The following is a 16,667-nucleotide window of genomic DNA, read 5'->3' on the forward strand; positions in this document are numbered from 1 at the left end:
TCTGTGCCAGTTTGGGCTTCAGCATCGTGTGTGATACGACTGTGTGTCCTGAAAACAGTGCACAGGGTCTGTGTTCTGGCCTCCTGCTGACCCTCCCTCAGTTGGGAGGTCAATCTTCTGTCCCTCTCTGTTTTTCCCTGGGTTTAGTCCATGTTAAATGGTGAGGCTTGCATGGAGAGCAGTGACACTCTTGGCATTGAGGGACAGGCTGAGGGAGTTGGGGCTGTTCAGCCTGGAGAGGAGAAGGTTGTGTGGAGACCTCAGAGCAACTTTGGGCGCTGAAGGGGCTCCAGGGAAGCTGCAGAGGGATCTGTGTTAGGAACTGCAGGGACAGGAAAAGGAGTAATGGGTACAAACTACCAGAGGACAGGGTTAGATGGAATGTTGGGATGGAATTGTTCCCTGTGAGGTGCTGAGACACTGGCACCAGAGCAGCTGTGGCTGCTCCATCCCTGGGAGTGTTCCAGGCCAGGTTGGATGGGGTTGGAGCACCCTGGGCTGGTGGGAGGTGTCCCTGCCCAGGGCAGGGGTGGAACAAGATGAGCTTTAAGCTCCTTCCAACCCAAACCATTCCATGATTCTCTGACACTGTTTGCCCCCAAACACCACTTGGCTTTCCTTGCATTGTGGTTGATCCCACTGGGCACGTGCTGTGGGGAGAGCCAAAAATGCCTTTTGGTAGATTGTCCTGGCTGAAACTTCTGGTTTGGTTAATATTTTAATTAAATTTGCTGTGGAGCATTTGAAATTTTCTCTGTCATTGCTATTCAGGGAAAAGCATTGCCATAACTTGTTCTTCATATCCTGCTAAGTTATGCAAGTCACTGACTTAACAGAAGAGCTTTGTTTTCTCTTTCAACACTTGGAATTCTCATGAACTTTACATGTTTTCTTTCCTTAAAAAAAGGGGGAGAGAGATCACATTGATACATTTATATGGATTTGTGTGTGTAATACACCACGTGCAACAGTATATGGTGTTTTATTGCATCCTGAGCCTGATTTGATGTGTCCCATCCCTCAGCCTTCCATCTCACTGTGATTCCCTTCCCTCCCAGGTGCCATCCTTGGCAGGTCAGAGACCCAGGAGTGTATCTACTACAATGCCAACTGGGAGAAAGACAAGACCAACCGCAGTGGCATCGAGCCTTGCTATGGTGACAAGGACAAGCGACGACACTGCTTTGCCACGTGGAAGAACATCTCTGGCTCCATTGAGATTGTCAAGCAAGGCTGCTGGCTGGATGACATCAACTGCTATGACAGGTGTGTTCTACCTGGAGTTGTGATTTCAAAATGCTTTGTCCATATATTTACATACTTCATCCCTTCTGCCAAGAGTGAGAATACAATAGTCTAAATAATAGTCTTATTTTTAGGTGCTTTTCCCCCCTCAGTTATATTTAGGGACCAGACTTGATCTGAGTGCTTTGTGTTATTTGCAGAATGTGTGTTTTATCATAGAATCAGAGTTTTACCTGATTTCCTTACTCTCTATTCAACCCCTGAGGTGTTTAATTCATTTTTCCTTAGGCTATCAGTAACATTCTCTAATGCCTTGTGATGCCAAGCAATACAAATACAATTATTGCAACCAGAATTCCAAATTCCACAGTTTTTTTTCCAAAGCAGGGCAGTCAGCACTTTGAGCCTGCAATTTAGCTGCTCATGGAAGTGTTTTGGATTCAGAGAGCTCTGAGGCAGGGAATATTCTAAGCTTGCAGGCATTTCTTTGCTAACAGATGGTGCAGCAAGTCCCCACGAGCAGTGACAGCAGGACTTGGGGTTGGGGAGATGCTGCTCGAGTAGAGGTCATGACTCTCTTCAGAAATGGTGTTACAGTTCCTTCCAGTACTGTGCTAGGATTTATTTGCCCCAAAGTTACTGTTTGGAAAGGAAGAGAAGTCAGAAAATGCATTAAAAATCATTTTAGTCATATTTCAGTATCTTTTTCTTTGGTGTTTCTTAAGTGAGTGAGTGGAATGAATCCTTAGAGTCATTTCTACCAAACCAAGTTGCCCTCACACTGTTTCCCTTTCAATAGCAATTTAAACTGAATTCAAACAGTAGTTCCACAGTCAAAAAAAAAATATCTGAGATGAGGTTTTCCCTAGAGCCAAGAGAAGAAATTGGAAGAAGAACTCAAAAACAGGAAGGATGGTAAGGAGATAGTTGGAAAGTGAGTCAAAATGTGTCCTCAGTAACTAATTTGTCCTAGGAACACACACTGCTGTGTTTGTCCAGAACCCCCCAAATCTTATCTCTGGGGGCAGAGTGGTGTCCTGGACAGGGAGTTACAGTGTGATCAACTCCAGCAGCAGATTGAGGACATCAGAGAGTGAAGTCAGAGCTGGTTCTGTGAAACAATCCTAATTTTTGCAGATGAACCCAACACTTCAGGACCATCTTCAGCTGCATTTAAACCCCTCAATGCTTTGCAGCATTTTCACCTTCTCTTCCTGCTCTCAGGTTGGCTCTGTGCACTGCTTGTTTTCCTTTCCTGCCTTGAATAGCTTCAGCTTATTTGTGAGTGCAGTTCCTTTCCTGCAGTGTGTTCACAGAGGGGAACAAACTCTGTCCTGAGCATCATCTGAGCAGGGGAGATGGCACAAAATTTATATTTTTATTCTAAAGATGTACTGAATTGAGGAAACTTGTTTCCCTTTTACCCCCAAGTCCTTCAACCCTGTGCTGAGGGTTTTTGGTTAGATGTTAGATCATAGACTCAATCAGGTTGGAGAAGACCTCAAAGGTCAAGTCCAACCCTGTAATTCCAGACTGTGACCTGTTCTTTGGGCCTTTTCTTTACCTTTGTCTTAAACCCAGCAAAAATATGCTGCCCTGTGCTAATAATACTTCACTGCAATACCAAATACAAAGGTTTTCCTGCATTTCATCAGACTTAGCAGTTATTTGGGTCATGTGTTCTCCTGAACCAGTTAATGAAGTTCCCTTGTTAAATTTTAAAGCTGAGCATTTATTTTCTCTGAAGCAAGCAAAACAAAAACCCAAACAACCTCCAACTGGAGATGAATAAATATTTCATCATTCTCTTTTCCAGGAATGACTGCATAGAGAAGAAAGACAGCCCTGAAGTGTTTTTCTGTTGCTGTGAAGGCAACATGTGCAACGAGAGATTCTTCTACTTCCCAGAGATGGAGGTCACACAGCGTAAGTTCCTCTCCAGCACAGCCAGGAGGGCTCAGAAATGCTTCACCTTGGCCTTCAGGCTGTCCCAAATGCTCTGGTGTGTTATTCCTTCTCATTCCTGGCTGAGAGAGCTCTGTGCACTCACAGGAAGAAAACTGCCAGTTCGTTGCTTCCACTTGGAAAAGTTCTGTCTTGAGAGTCATTGAAACTGATAAAAGGTGTTTCTGCTCTTTCCCAGGATAATCTGAACTAATTAGCTGTTTTAAGATACAGAAGTTACTGTCCAGTCTTACCTTAATTGTACAGTTAAGTTTCTAGAAGTGACTATAAATTGCTGGGCTAAAAGCCACATCCTCCTTGTAGAATCATCAAGGTTGGAAGAGACCTCTGGGAGCATCAAGTCCAAATCCATGTGCCTGTGGATATTGCTTTTCTTCAAACAATTCTCTTTGACCCAGCTGGACCTTTGAATTTCCCAGTAAATTGGCACCTTTAAAAAGGGGCAAAGAATTTCCTCCCAGGCTACCACAAAATTCAAACAGCCAAACACAACAAATAATTGCTTTATAAACCGACAGCTAAAGGCTGAGTGGGTTTTTCTTGCCTATCTCCTTCCAGTTAGGGATCTGATCTTTGCTGGAAAACTGAATCGTGGTAATAACCGAGCTGCAAACAGCAAAAGTCTCCTGTACCAAAGAGCCAGAGGAAGTTGTTGATGAAATTAAATTTCTCTGAGATTAAAATAGCCTTTGTTGACCCAGGAGATATTGTTGTCGTTTCTGTCAGTGATGCTGCTAAGGCAATAATTGACATTCCTCACTCTGATGAACCTCTGCTGCCCCAGGGGCTGTGCTGCCTCTGTGTCAGCTGCCTTGGAAACAGCTCCAGCTTCTCTGGGGCCTTTCCTGAGCTCCTGTGCAAGTGTCTTCAGCCAGAGAACTCCTCCTCCCAGCAAAGCAGCAGAGATGCTGACAGGTTATTTCTGCCCTGTGCAAGGCTAAACCTCCGCACTGATGTTTTTCCTTCATGAGGTGATGACATTCTCACAATCTTCTAGCAGTACCAACACCTCTCTCACAGTGTGGATAGGTCAGAGTCAGTCAGGTTGGAAAAGACCTCTGAAATCAGCAGGTTCAACACCACCATGGCAACTAGACCATGTGCCATGGCCAGTCTGTCCTTAAACACCTGCAGGGATGGTGACTCCTCCTCCTCCCTGGGCAGCACATCCAGGGTCTAATCACCTTTTCTGTGAAAGAATTACTCCTGATGGATGGTGCAGCTTAGAGGCCCCAAAAGTTCCATGTGCTGATGTGTGATCTGAGTTGTTTCCATGCTTCCCAAAGTGCCAGCTGAAGCAGGTGTGGTTTGTGTGGGACTCTGTGGTCCCTGAGGTGCTCACAGGAACTGTTGGCCGTGGCTGTCCCAGACACAGGGTGAGGTTTGTTTCCTAACACCATGTCCTTTTTGTCCCTACAGCCACTTCCAACCCTGTGCCCCCGAAGCCACCTCTGTTCAACACCCTGCTGTATTCCTTGGTGCCTATAATGGGAATTGCAGTGATCGTGCTCTTCTCCTTCTGGATGTACAGACACCACAAGTTGGCATATCCCCCGGTGCTCGTTCCCACCCAGGTAAGCGCTGCAGCAGCCTCTGGGGCTTCCCCTGCTCAAACCTCTTCCTGCAGAGCATCTGGCACCTGCCTCAAGTCTTCTTACCTTCCTGGTTTCCAGGTGCTAACGCTTGCTCTCCCCCAAAAGCAGAAAATTAAGCTTTACTTCCACTGCCTTTTCTCCTTGATTGGTTTTTGTGAGCAGCTACTCAAGGTTTTTTTACACGTCTTGGGGAGGAGGAGAAGTAAACACAGCACTTGAGGTGGCAAAAGCAAAGCTGCTGGACAGTTTGTAGGTCAAAGAGTCGTGTGAGGGTTGTGCACAGCTGTGCTCAGGGGCTGAGGGGTGATGTGGATTTGGACTGGTGCATGGATTTGGGGTACAGGGGTCAGAAAAAGGGAATGTGAAGCAGAATTCCAGGGCCTGGCTCAGCTCGTGGCCTCACTGTGGTTCCTGTCATCTTTTCCTCTTGTTTGTTTATATATTTTCTGTTTTATCCTCTTCAGATGTTTCAGTTTCAGCAGAGTTTGTGTTTTACTTAGAAGGTATTAGGACACTGTGGTCTCCAGATTTGAATGTAAACTTGCTGTGCTGCATCCAAACAAACCTTTCCTGGCTCTGTGTGGTTCCTGCTGTTGGGAGGGTCCAGCTGATTCCTTAGGTGTAATTACTGTTAATCCTAGAATTCCTCTTCCTTCAGTTGTGTCTGGAGATTCAGCTGAGATTAGAAGGCTTTTATGGGAAGAGTTAAGACAGGAAATTGCTGAGACCAGAGCAGGAAAGATGAAGGAAATGTGGTAGTGGAAACAGAGAAACCACTTGGATTTTTGCAGCAGGAGTTGAAGCTGAGCTCAGTGCAGTGACCACCCAGAGTCCCTGGGGGTGTCACTGCCTCTCATACAATGATCAAATCAAATTAAACCTGTTATTTTGGGCAGAATTGGTGTGTCCATGCTCTGTGCCTCCAGTTCCTGTGGTGTTTCCAGTGGCACTGCCTCACTCAGGATGCTCCAGGAATCAGTACTGCCTGTGGTTGATAGATCAAGTTGTTTTGGTTTCAGCTTCTCAGTAATAGATGAGGAGAATTTGGGGAGAGGCAGTGGACATATGTTCTTGCCAAATGAAAAGCACATAATTTAGAGGAGAGAAGTCTGTTTGCTGTCCTTGCAGAGAGGATTGCAGCTCCTCACACTCCCTGCAATCTGCCAGCACAATTACTGCTCTGCCTCAGATTCCTGGAGCTGGGGCTTCACACCAACCCAGTGGTCTCTGAGCTAAGATTCAGAGCTGCTCATTGTGGGAGTAACTTCAGTGTGGCATTTTCCTCCCAAAGAACTGAAGCAGTGGATGGAGGGATGAGTTAAAGACGTGTGAGACACGAAGAACTTGAGTCCTGTGCTCTGTCTCCTCTGCAGTTCTTTCCTCTGGTGGTTTGTGCCTGGGACAGGAGTGGACACCTGAAGGTTTAATAACTAGGGTAATCACCTGCTCTGCTGCTGCTGAGATTGGATCTGTTGGGCTGAGGATGTGTTGGTGCTTGTTGTGGAGTAACAATATTTTCTTATCTGCCATTAAGGACCGAGGTGGAAAGTCAGGAAAAGCTCCTTCTGCCTGCAAAACCAAATGAAATAATTATGCAAATCCAATGGATAAATATTCTCCCATATGCAGCAGAGCAGTGTTTCCCTCTTGGAATTTGATTAGAGCTGATGTGAACAGGAGACAGAGGAAGTGGGAAGAGAGGGAAAAGTCTTAGTAACTTTAGAACCACGAGACGAACATTTAAATACTTGTGCAATTAATGCATTTAATATTCTATTTTATAATTAGGGCCTGAGTCTGTAGGCAAATGGATTGTTGTTTAAGCCTTTGTGGAGCAAATGTCTAGGTCAGGTGTATAGCAGGTATTCCCTGGAAAACAGGGAGGTGCAGATCAGGGTTCTCTCTCTCCTTGGGTTATTCACAGAGGCAAAGGGAGGACTGAGGTTCTGCCCTGGTACTAATCTTGCAGTGAAAAACTGAAGGGTAGATGAGGAATAAGCCAAAAAATGAGAAAACACTGGAGAATGAGCAATTCTGGAAGGATTAGAAGCAGCAATAATAAGCACAAAACCAGGGAGCAAAGGGGAAAGAAACAGTTTGGAATATTCAGACAACAAAAAGGAAGAAAGAGTAGGAGAAATATTTGTACCTGCAGTGAAATACAGAAGACAATTAGCCTTGGCTTTACCTACTGGTGTCTCTGTTTGTGCTCTTTGCTGGTTGTGTGGGGAACCAGCTCGTTCAAGCTGTCAGATTCCATCAAATCTGTCACTTGTGACGTTCCCAAATGAGTTATTAACAAATGTATGTTTGCTAAATACATCTGTGTCTCTGCACAACACTGAGGGAACTGTTCCTGGTGCTCCTCTCTCTCTCTCTGGTTTCCTCCTGCAGCAAACACACGTTCCAGGCCTCGATTTCCCTCTCCTCTTGAGCTCAGGCCAGAGTTGTCAGTCAGTGCTAACTCCCAGCGTGGTGTTAGCACCCTGTCAGCTCAGGGAAGGGACCAGAACCCTTTTACAGCACAACTGACACCAGCAACACTTGTGGTGTTTCTCAGCTCCAACATTTGACATCCTCACTGTGCAGGGAGAGGTTAACCTCTTGTACTTGGCTGCCCAAGTTAGGAATATCTCACTGGATCACACAGTTGCTTTTTTTTGCTCTGGGGTGTTTTTAAAAGAGGAGTCATATGTTGAGAGGGTTGAAAAAAGGCTCTAGAGATTCACATCGTGTCTTCATGACCTATTTTTGTGAAACGTTGGAGCTTCCTTGGGTCAGAGATGTGTTGTGGTGTTAATCCCTGAGCACAAGGAGCTCTGATCTAGGCCTGGTTGGTGTTACCAGAGATGTGAAAACTGGGAATGGATGGATCCTGGATGTCAGGGTGTCCACAAAACCAAGCCTAGTTGCTAGGAATTACCATCTTTCTTAGAGAAGAGGATGATATAGTTGTGCATTTCTGCTTTTAACCTCCTTTTATATCACTTTATTGTGCTCTGGGGGAAAGGCTTTAAAGAATCTTCACGTGCTTCATTTTTGTTCTGTTTTCCCCCACGTGGATGAAGCTCACTGCCCCTGTCTGTGTGGAGAATATCCCTTGTCTCCAAAGTCCTGTGCTCCAAGAATTAATTGAAGCACATGTATCAAAGGGAAGGAGATATTGACCTTATCCCTCTGACTCCAGAGGGTTTTTAAGCATGAACCCCAAATACTCTGTGATAGAGGTTGGTGTCTCCCTTTGCTTCCATCCATGATAGTTTTTCTTCAGTGTATCTTCTCCAGGGTTTTATTCCCTAAATTAGATCTACTTAAAATTTCTGGGATAACCTTTATCCCTTTGCCACACTAGGAAAATCACAGTTGGCTGCTGAAGGATGAAGAGATGAAATCAAGTGTTCAGGTTTTCTCCATTTTGGCCTTTCAGCCACTTCTTTTCTTCCTTCTTGTTGTTATAGATATTTTAACAGAAACATTTTCACACAGGAAAAACACAAGGGAGAGGATTTATTCCAAACCTGGAAAGAATAAAATATGCTGTTTGAAAAATACAGGGAGGGATAAGCCAAGATTTTTATTTACAGGAAATTCTATATTCTAATTCCATCTCTTTTCCCATTTCTAGCACCGAGAAAAGCTCAGAAAGGGGAAGAAATAGCTAAGGACTGAGTTGGGGCTAGGGAGGAGCTCAGGGTGGGAACAGCCCAGATGTGGTTGTTTACAGGGGGAAACCCCAAACCCAAATCCAGGGATTCTGTGGGAATGCACCAGGAAAGGCACTGCAGATAAGGAATCCTCAGTGTGTCTTGGGTAAATAGTTTGTAATCTGTCTTAGTTTTTCCCCCCTATGGTTCTAAATCTTGAGAGCTCTTAAAAAATGGGATTTTCTAAAAACTGCTTCCCCAGATTGTCAGTTTGCTTTGGGAATGAGCTGTGTCTCCATTTAAATAAGCCTTAAACACAGCTGTTTTTTTTTTTTTTTACATCTTCAAGAGGTATTCCCCAGATTGTCAGTTTGCTTTGGGAATGAGCTGTGTCTCCATTTAAATAAGCCTTAAACACAGCTGTATTTTTTTTTTTACATCTTCAAGAGGTAACAATACAAATCCAGACTTACACTATCTTACCCTGAATTGGAGCCTAAAGGGAACTTTTTAATTAAATTGTAATTAAAATGAAAACCAACAGTTTTAAATGTGTTTCTGTAGTGAACTTCAAGGTATTTTGGGCTTTGGCATCGATTCCAGCACAGCATTGGCTTGTAAATTCTGTGTTTTCCTTCTTCCTGACTTCCTGAAAGTTGGCTTAATTTCAGGATGGGACCTGTTGGAGTCAGGAGATGTGTATCCATGTGATAACCCTGGATGTAGGCACTGCTTTGTGCCTTACTCTCACCCACAGTGACTTGGGCTGTCTGTATTTAACAGCTGAGAGGACACTGAGGTTTTACAGTTCAGAATGTGGTTGTGGATAGCCCAGATTTGGGGGAAAAAACCCACATTGCTTGAGGCTTTTTGGTCTAATTGGTTACAAATATCATAATCATGTCCCTAATCCCTGATAAAACCTTGGGAATTAGTTTTCAGGCAGCATAAATAGTGTGTTATATGCATTGGTGTAGGTGATGGGGGTTTTGGAGGGGGTTGAAATGCTCCCAGGTTTTGTTCACAGGAGTTAATTCCTGGCACAAAGCACATATCTGCTCTCAGGTTTTGTTCACAAGAGTTAATTCCTGGCACAAAGCACATATTTGGTTTCTGGAATGAACTGCCCATGCTCAGACTGGGGACACTTGTGTTCCTGGTGGAGAGCCTGGTCAGTGCTCTGAGAGGGAGGACAGTGATGAGCATAAATGCATGGTCTGATTTCCCTCTGTGTCCCATTTACTGGGAGCTGATCCCCTCCAGGGAGCAGTGAGAGCCTTGGGACAGCATCCAGGAGGTTGGTCTTGGGTTGAATTTTACATCTTTTTGCTTCTTCCTGAGGAGTTTACCTGATTCTCAGGAGCTGGAGAGTGTTGCTGGTGACTAGACCCTTGGTGTGGGTGTTTGGCTCTGCCCTGGTGCTCCCAGGGGTGGGAGGAGTAATCCTGGTGGATCCCACTGCTGTGCCAGTGGCACCAAGCTCAGTTCCAGTGGCTATAAATCCAGCTCCAAACGAAGCTGGTCTCCAAGAAATCCTTGAGCCTGTCTGTGATCAATCATCCAGGTAATACTCAGGGTGTGCTTGGCAGTTCCCAAGCACAGGGAACAGCTCCTTGTGGGCCCTGCAGCACCCTGGGAATGGGAAGGGATGAGGGCTGTTCCATCACAGCTGATACAAGTGTTGGAATTCCATCTGATCAGATTGTGAAGGACAATCCTGAATCACAGAGTCACGGGATGGAAATTAAGGATCATCCTGTTCCACACTCTGCTCTGACACTTCCCACCAGCCCAGGGTGCTCCAACCCCATCCAGCCTGGCCTGGAACACTCCCAGGGATGGAGCAGCCACAGCTGCTCTGGGCAACCTGTGCCAGTGTCTCAGCACCTCACAGGGAAGGATTTCTCCCCAATATCCCTGTCCAGCCTGGCCTGGAACACTCCCAGGGATGGAGCAGCCACAGCCTCTCTGGGCAGTGTCCCAGTGCCTCCCAGTACAGTGTGCAGGAGGAGGAAGGAAAGTGGCTCAGAAGTGACACTGGGAGATGAAAGCAGCACAACTGCATCATTCAAACGTGTTCCAGGTGTCAGAGCTCCAGGATTCAGGTTTGCAATGGGTTTTGCTCCAGTCTGTAAACTCTTCCTGGGCCTCGCTGGGGAGAGCCTTTAACCGTGTGGTGTCTGCAGGGTGTGGTGTGCTCACGCTCACCCGTTTCCCCAGTTCCCGGGTCTGTGGGTTCAGTGTAGCCCCAATTTGTGCCGTTTGTTGATGAGGTTGAACTCCAGGGAAGTTTCCCATTCCCGAGCTCTGGCGCTCGGTGCAGCGCTGCCCTCTGCTGGGCGCTCGGGGCACTGCAGGGAGCGGGTCCTGTGCCTTGGCAGGTGGAACAACCTTTGCATGTGCTCTTGGTTCTGAGATCACTCGGCTCTGTCTGTCTACTAACCCTGTTTGCCCTTTGCTGACACATCAACGGTTTGTTCTCGCTGTGGTGATGCTCTGTTGCTGCTCCAGGTGTTGCTGTCCCCGTGGATCCCTCTGCTGTCAACTCTCAGCTAACTGATTTTGCCTCCTGTGCTGTTTTTTCACCCCGTTCTTGGTACCAGTAGTAATTTCTCTTGCTGTGTTCTCTCCCTCTCTGCAAGCATGCCTTTCACATAATGATTGAGGTAAGCTGCTCTCCTGTCTCTTCGTGGTTACGACACTTTGTGGACGTGTAACAAGTTGTTTTTGGGGGTGAATTATCATTTGGGCAACACATCTGTGAGCGTGTGTGGTTCAAACGTGCAGCCTGAGTCTGCTGGGGATGGAGTTTGTAGGGTTTGCTGTCCTTTCTGAGGCTGGTGAGGTCAAAATCACAGGGATTGATGGTGAGAGAAGACACAGGCAGCTCAGGGGCTGTGTCACCTCTGAGCAGGGACTGTGTGTCCCACCACAGAGGGTTTCCCTGGCAGCAAACAGCACATCCCACTCCCCTGTGTCCTGTCTTTGGGTCTCTGCTGTCCTCTCCCTCCTGTGACACACCTGGTGGAGGTGAGTGGTGATCCTGAGGGATGTGATAGGTCTCTGTGTGGTTCTGGAACTCACAGAAGTAAATCAGGTGGAGCAAAATGCTCTTTCATTGCTGAGTCTCTACTTCAGCTTTGCCCCTGCCCAGGAGTTGGTGTTACCTGTGTTAAGGTCCTGACACTTCGTGTGGAACTGGAGTCACTCAAGGCTCTTAATTCTCATCACTGCTCATTATCACATTAAATTGGATACTGAAGACACCAAGATTTGAGCTGCAACATAAATTCTTCATTCCCATTGCCTCTCCGAGGCTCTAATTAAGGCTGAAATAGCTTAGAAATGTAATTTAGAAGAAGACAGAATGGTCCTGTTGAAATATTTTCCTGAGGATGGAGCTGTGAGGAACTCTCAGAGTTCCTTCTGTGTCTGTTTGCTGTTTGGGCTCCAGTTTTTTGAGCAGGGAAGAGGCTGCAAAGGAGCTGCTTCCAGTGGGTTCCTGGCTGTCACCTCCTCTCTGGTCTCGGGGCCACTTAGGGAACTTTATCCCTGGAAGTCACCCTTCCTTCTTTAAGGAATATTCTCCCTGCATTAGTCAGCCCAAGGGAGAAGCTGAGGAATGGGCAGTGGGGTTTTTGGACAGCTGTGGCAAGCTGTGAGCCCAATATATCCACATGGGATCCCCATCCTCGGCGCCACAGGGGGATCATTGTGCCTGTGGCACGTGGAACATCTCTCTGTGGAGCAGGGAGAGCCCCAAGTGTTCTCAGGGAATGTTGCTGGGCAAAAATAGGCCCTGGAGTTGTGCAGTTTGGTTTGGAGAAAGTTGTTTAGAAAAACATCAGGGGGAAAATGAAAGGGAAATGATTCCTTCTGGTAAGAGCAGGAATTCTGCTTCCCGGGTGAGAACAGGGGCTGGGCTGGGGGTGTGGGATGAATCCCCAGGAATGGGAAATGTGCAAAACCACAGGAAGGGCTGACAGGGAATGGGGAGGTATTAACTGCCAGGGATGTCTAGGAAATAGGGAATTTGGGAAAGCATCATGGTCTGGTGGGAAACAGACAAATTCAGGTAGGATTTGGGCAGGAAGTTTGGGCACCTTGTGCCTAGTTTCACTTAGAACAATTACAAGTTGTGTTTCCAAGTGTTTGGAAGGACAGTTTGTAGTTGGAAATCAGGGACAGAGGTTTCCCTGGTGCCTGCAGTATTCCAAGAGAGCTTTGGCAGGGAATGAAAGGCTCCATGGGAGGGAAGTCTTCAACTTCCCTGTCTGTGGTCCCTGTCCAGCTCAAACTGCAGCTGGGATGGAACAGCTTTAGGCATCTGTCACTGACTGTTTGGATTTCACATTGCAGTGTGTCTCCAGCTGGAATTGCACTTTTTTTTTCCTAGTTATTAATCCTTGGAATTGCATTCCACTTTCCTTAAATTCCTCTGAGTCTCCCTGAAACTCCTTCTTTCTGAAGGATGTGTTTGTCAAGTCCTAAGAAACCAGAGAATGGATAGCTATCATTTATTATCCCAGTTTTTCCCTTCTTTCTCCTTAAAGCAGCTTTGCTGGGGGAAATGGAGGAGGGAACAGACATGCCAGTGTTTTGGAGGCTCTTTGGAAAACCTCAGGGCTGTTTGTTGGGATGTTCTCTGCAGGGACAAGCCAGTCCCATGTGGGAGGTTGGAGGGAACAGCACAGCTCTGGCAGTGAAGTTAAAATCTCCTTGTTCTAGCCAGATATGTGTCTGACACAGGAAGGGAAAGTGTCTCCAGGAGCAGAGCTGGAGGCTCCCAACTTTGCCAGTGTGTTCCTGAAATCCCAGTGCCTGGGATTTCAGGAACACACTGGCAAAGTTGGGAGGTGTGGAACAGGTCACACTCAAAACCTTAAATGCACCAAAGGTGCCAATGTCAGTTCCAGCTCTGAACAAAGGAACGAGTAAAGCTTGATTATCTTTCTTCCTTAATTGCTGCTGTGCTTTCCCACCTGGATAGATTATTCCTTAATTTTTCCTCTGCTTTCTCACCTGGTTAGGCTATTCCTTAATTTCTGCTGTGCTTTCCCACCTAGTTAGGCAATTCCTTGTTTTCTGCTGTGCTTCACACCTGGTTAGGCTATTCCTTGATGTCATCTGTGCTGTCCCACCTGGTTAGAGCATTCCTGAATTTCTGCAGTGCTTTCCTACCTGGTTCTCCAGGCCTGTCTGTACCTGTGGCAATGTTCCCTCTCCCACATCCCCTCTGAGCATGTTTTACAATCCCATTTCCCTCTCTGTGGAGAAGGTTCTGTCCTGTGTCTTGCTTGGTTGGGGAATTGGTTGCAAAGTGGTTTGGCTGTGTGATCCAAGTCTCTCCCAGTTTCCAGCCCCCTGACAGCACAGTGACTGGTTTGAACTTGCTTGCAGGATCCTGGACCACCACCACCATCACCACTGATGGGTCTGAAGCCACTGCAGCTCCTGGAGATCAAAGCCAGAGGGAGATTTGGGTGTGTGTGGAAAGCTCAACTCCTCAACGAGTATGTGGCAGTGAAAATATTCCCCATTCAGGTGAGCAGAACCTCTTGGGTTCTTCCTAATCTCATCCCATTAAATCAGCTCTTCTGGCCCCAGTAAGAGATTTTATTTACTCCTGTAAGCCCAAATGGAAATGGCTTAGAATCACAGACTCAGAATCAACCAGGTTGGAAAAGACCTCCAAGATCACAAAGTCCAGCCCTACTGTGGTCACTAGCCCATGGCACTAAGTGCCACATCCAGTCTCAGCTTGAAAACCTCCAGGGATGGTGAATCCACCACCTCCCTGGGCAGCACATTCTAATGCCTGAGCACTCTCTTGGAGCTGAACAAGATGCAGGAAGAGTTTTATTGACTGAAAAGAGCAATTTTAACACAACAAATATATAATTGAAAGACAAACTTGGTGAAACTTGTGTCTAGTCAGAGTTACACTCTGAGCATCACGAGCTTTTCTCAGCTCTCACACACCTCTTGGCCAGTTAATACTCACATCCAGCTGTGCCTGAGGAGTGTCCTGAAGTGCAAACCTGGAGGGTGATGGGTGCAGTTAATAGGCCTCAGTGAGGTGAAGTAACACTCTCTCCCCAACAAGTGCCCTGGACAGCTCTGGGTGACTCAGCTGTGCTCAGGGTGATCCTCCATGGAGATACTGGGATGGATTTTGCATTAATTAAACCCACCCACTGCTGCTCCAGGTGAAAACTGTGATGCTGACTCAAGGCCTTCCAGGAAAAACTCCCTGGATTTCCTGACAGCTCATTTACAACTGCACTGTCAGTGTCAGGAGCAAACTTCCCTGGGGCCTGTCCCTGCCATTCCCTTTCCTGGTGCTGAGGGCTCTGTGCTGTGTTTGCAGGACAAGCAGTCGTGGCAGAACGAGTATGAGATCTACAGCTTACCTGGGATGAAGCATGACAACATCCTGCAGTTCATCGGGGCCGAGAAGAGAGGCACCAGCATCGACGTGGACCTCTGGCTCATCACAGCCTTCCACGAGAAGGTGAGCTGGGAATTCCTGCCCTGGCCAGCAGGGAAACCTTAGGAATGCACAGACACAACATCCAAACCAGTTTGGGTTTGCTCTCAGCTGTTCTCACTTCCTTGGGCTGAATTTGTCTTCAGCCTTTGCTGCATACAGGATTGGTGTTAGATAAGGCTAAGAGTTGTATTAGAAAACAAACAAAAACTCATTCCACCTTTTTTTAATTTTGGTTTTTGGAACAGATATTTTTAAATTCCCTCACCTAAACCTGTCTAAATGAATGAGAAACTCCAGCTGGCAGAGATTTTGGGGGGGTATTTTTGCTGGTCTGTGAAAGTGCAAGTAACACACATCCTGTCCTGAATAAGAAACATAAACCTGTGGAATGAAGAATTTATTTGGTGTTTTGTCTACTTAGACTATGTTGTAGTTCACATAGAGGCACAGAGATGTAACTGTAAAGAGAACAACAAACCCAACCCAAACTTGAGCCCTGGCATAGGCAGAGGCCTGAGGAGGGTGTTCCCTGGGAAAGGTTTGGGAACATCCCAATCCATGAGAATACTCAGGATGGGGCCTGGGGCCTGTTGCCAGCCAAGACTAAAACTGTCCAGCTAGCTAAAATGTTTGACAGCTCTTCATGGTCAAGTAGATAACACCAAACTCATTTGCCTTTCTTATCTTCCTGCCATTTTTGTTTGGGGTTTTTTTGGCCTAGGAGTTACAAAACCTTGTTCCTGTTGGAAAACCCACCCAGGAGGGCTCTGATGGAAAATACATGGGTTTAGTTCTCCTTTCAGCCTCTACACTCTGCCAACTCTTTGGTTATTTTCCCTTCTCCCTTGGCTTTCCATGCAGCAACACATGACCCAGGGACACCTCAGCTGGGTGACCTGTAAATCCATGGGGGAGGCTGGAGAGTTTGGAGGGCTTTGTGTTGAGTAATTTAGGTTTTGTGTCTTTAACACTGTTGCTGGCCCATAAGGAAGGACGAGGTGTCAAAGGTCCTAACAGTGGCCAGCAAGACTAGGAGTTAGCTTTGGGCAGAGGAGTGTGGGGTGTGTTGTAGGAGGTTGCTGGATGCTGTGACTGACTCTGTGTGCTGTGCAGGGCTCCCTGACAGACTTCCTGAAGGCCAACGTGGTGTCGTGGAATGAGCTGTGCCACATCGCCCAGACTATGGCCAGGGGCTTGGCCTACCTGCACGAGGACATCCCTGGCCTCAAGGATGGGCACAAACCTGCCATCTCACACAGGTACAGCCCCAGGGCCTCCCAGGAGGGGATCTGGGAGCCAAACTGCTTCACTGATGGGGAAAGAGGGGAGAGGTACCCACGGGTGGGAATCCCTAGCTAGAGTCCATTACCTGTGGTTCCTGCAGGAGGTTGTTTGTCTATTAGAAACCATCAGGTTCTTTGTTCCAAGTGTCTTGTTCCCTGTGATTTAAGCAAACAAGAGGCAGTTACTGCACACTTCAGTCACAACTGCATTTTCATCCTCTCTCTGCATCACAGTGCTCACAAATCTGGGTTTGTTTTGAACCCAACACAAACCATAGTTCCAGTTCCTGATCCAGGTATTCCCATCAAAGCCAAGGTGTGCAAGGCTCCTCCAGTGTTTTACTATGATTGTTTTATTCTTTACATGATCTCTCATTTTCTTGCCTTCGTATCATAATGTTCATTGTTTTGTTCCATATCTTTGCTGATGATTTGGATGAGG

At 46.7% G+C, this 16,667-nt stretch overlaps 1 protein-coding gene across 1 annotated transcript; it reads left to right on the top strand.

Moving 5' to 3' along the window:
- Positions 1–1,162: 1,162 nt before the first annotated feature.
- On the top strand, positions 1,163–16,201 carry LOC103808137 (activin receptor type-2A-like; the record flags this gene model as incomplete). Its single annotated transcript, XM_009080902.1, has 7 exons — positions 1,163–1,266; positions 3,062–3,171; positions 4,630–4,784; positions 11,092–11,115; positions 13,850–13,993; positions 14,820–14,963; positions 16,056–16,201. Coding segments are annotated over exons 2-7 (662 nt in total), but the record flags the coding sequence as incomplete, so codon positions are not given.
- Positions 16,202–16,667: the final 466 nt, after the last annotated feature.

This window comes from Acanthisitta chloris, unplaced genomic scaffold (assembly GCF_000695815.1).
Source record: "Acanthisitta chloris isolate BGI_N310 unplaced genomic scaffold, ASM69581v1 scaffold33108, whole genome shotgun sequence".
Lineage (NCBI taxonomy): Eukaryota > Metazoa > Chordata > Aves > Passeriformes > Acanthisittidae > Acanthisitta > Acanthisitta chloris.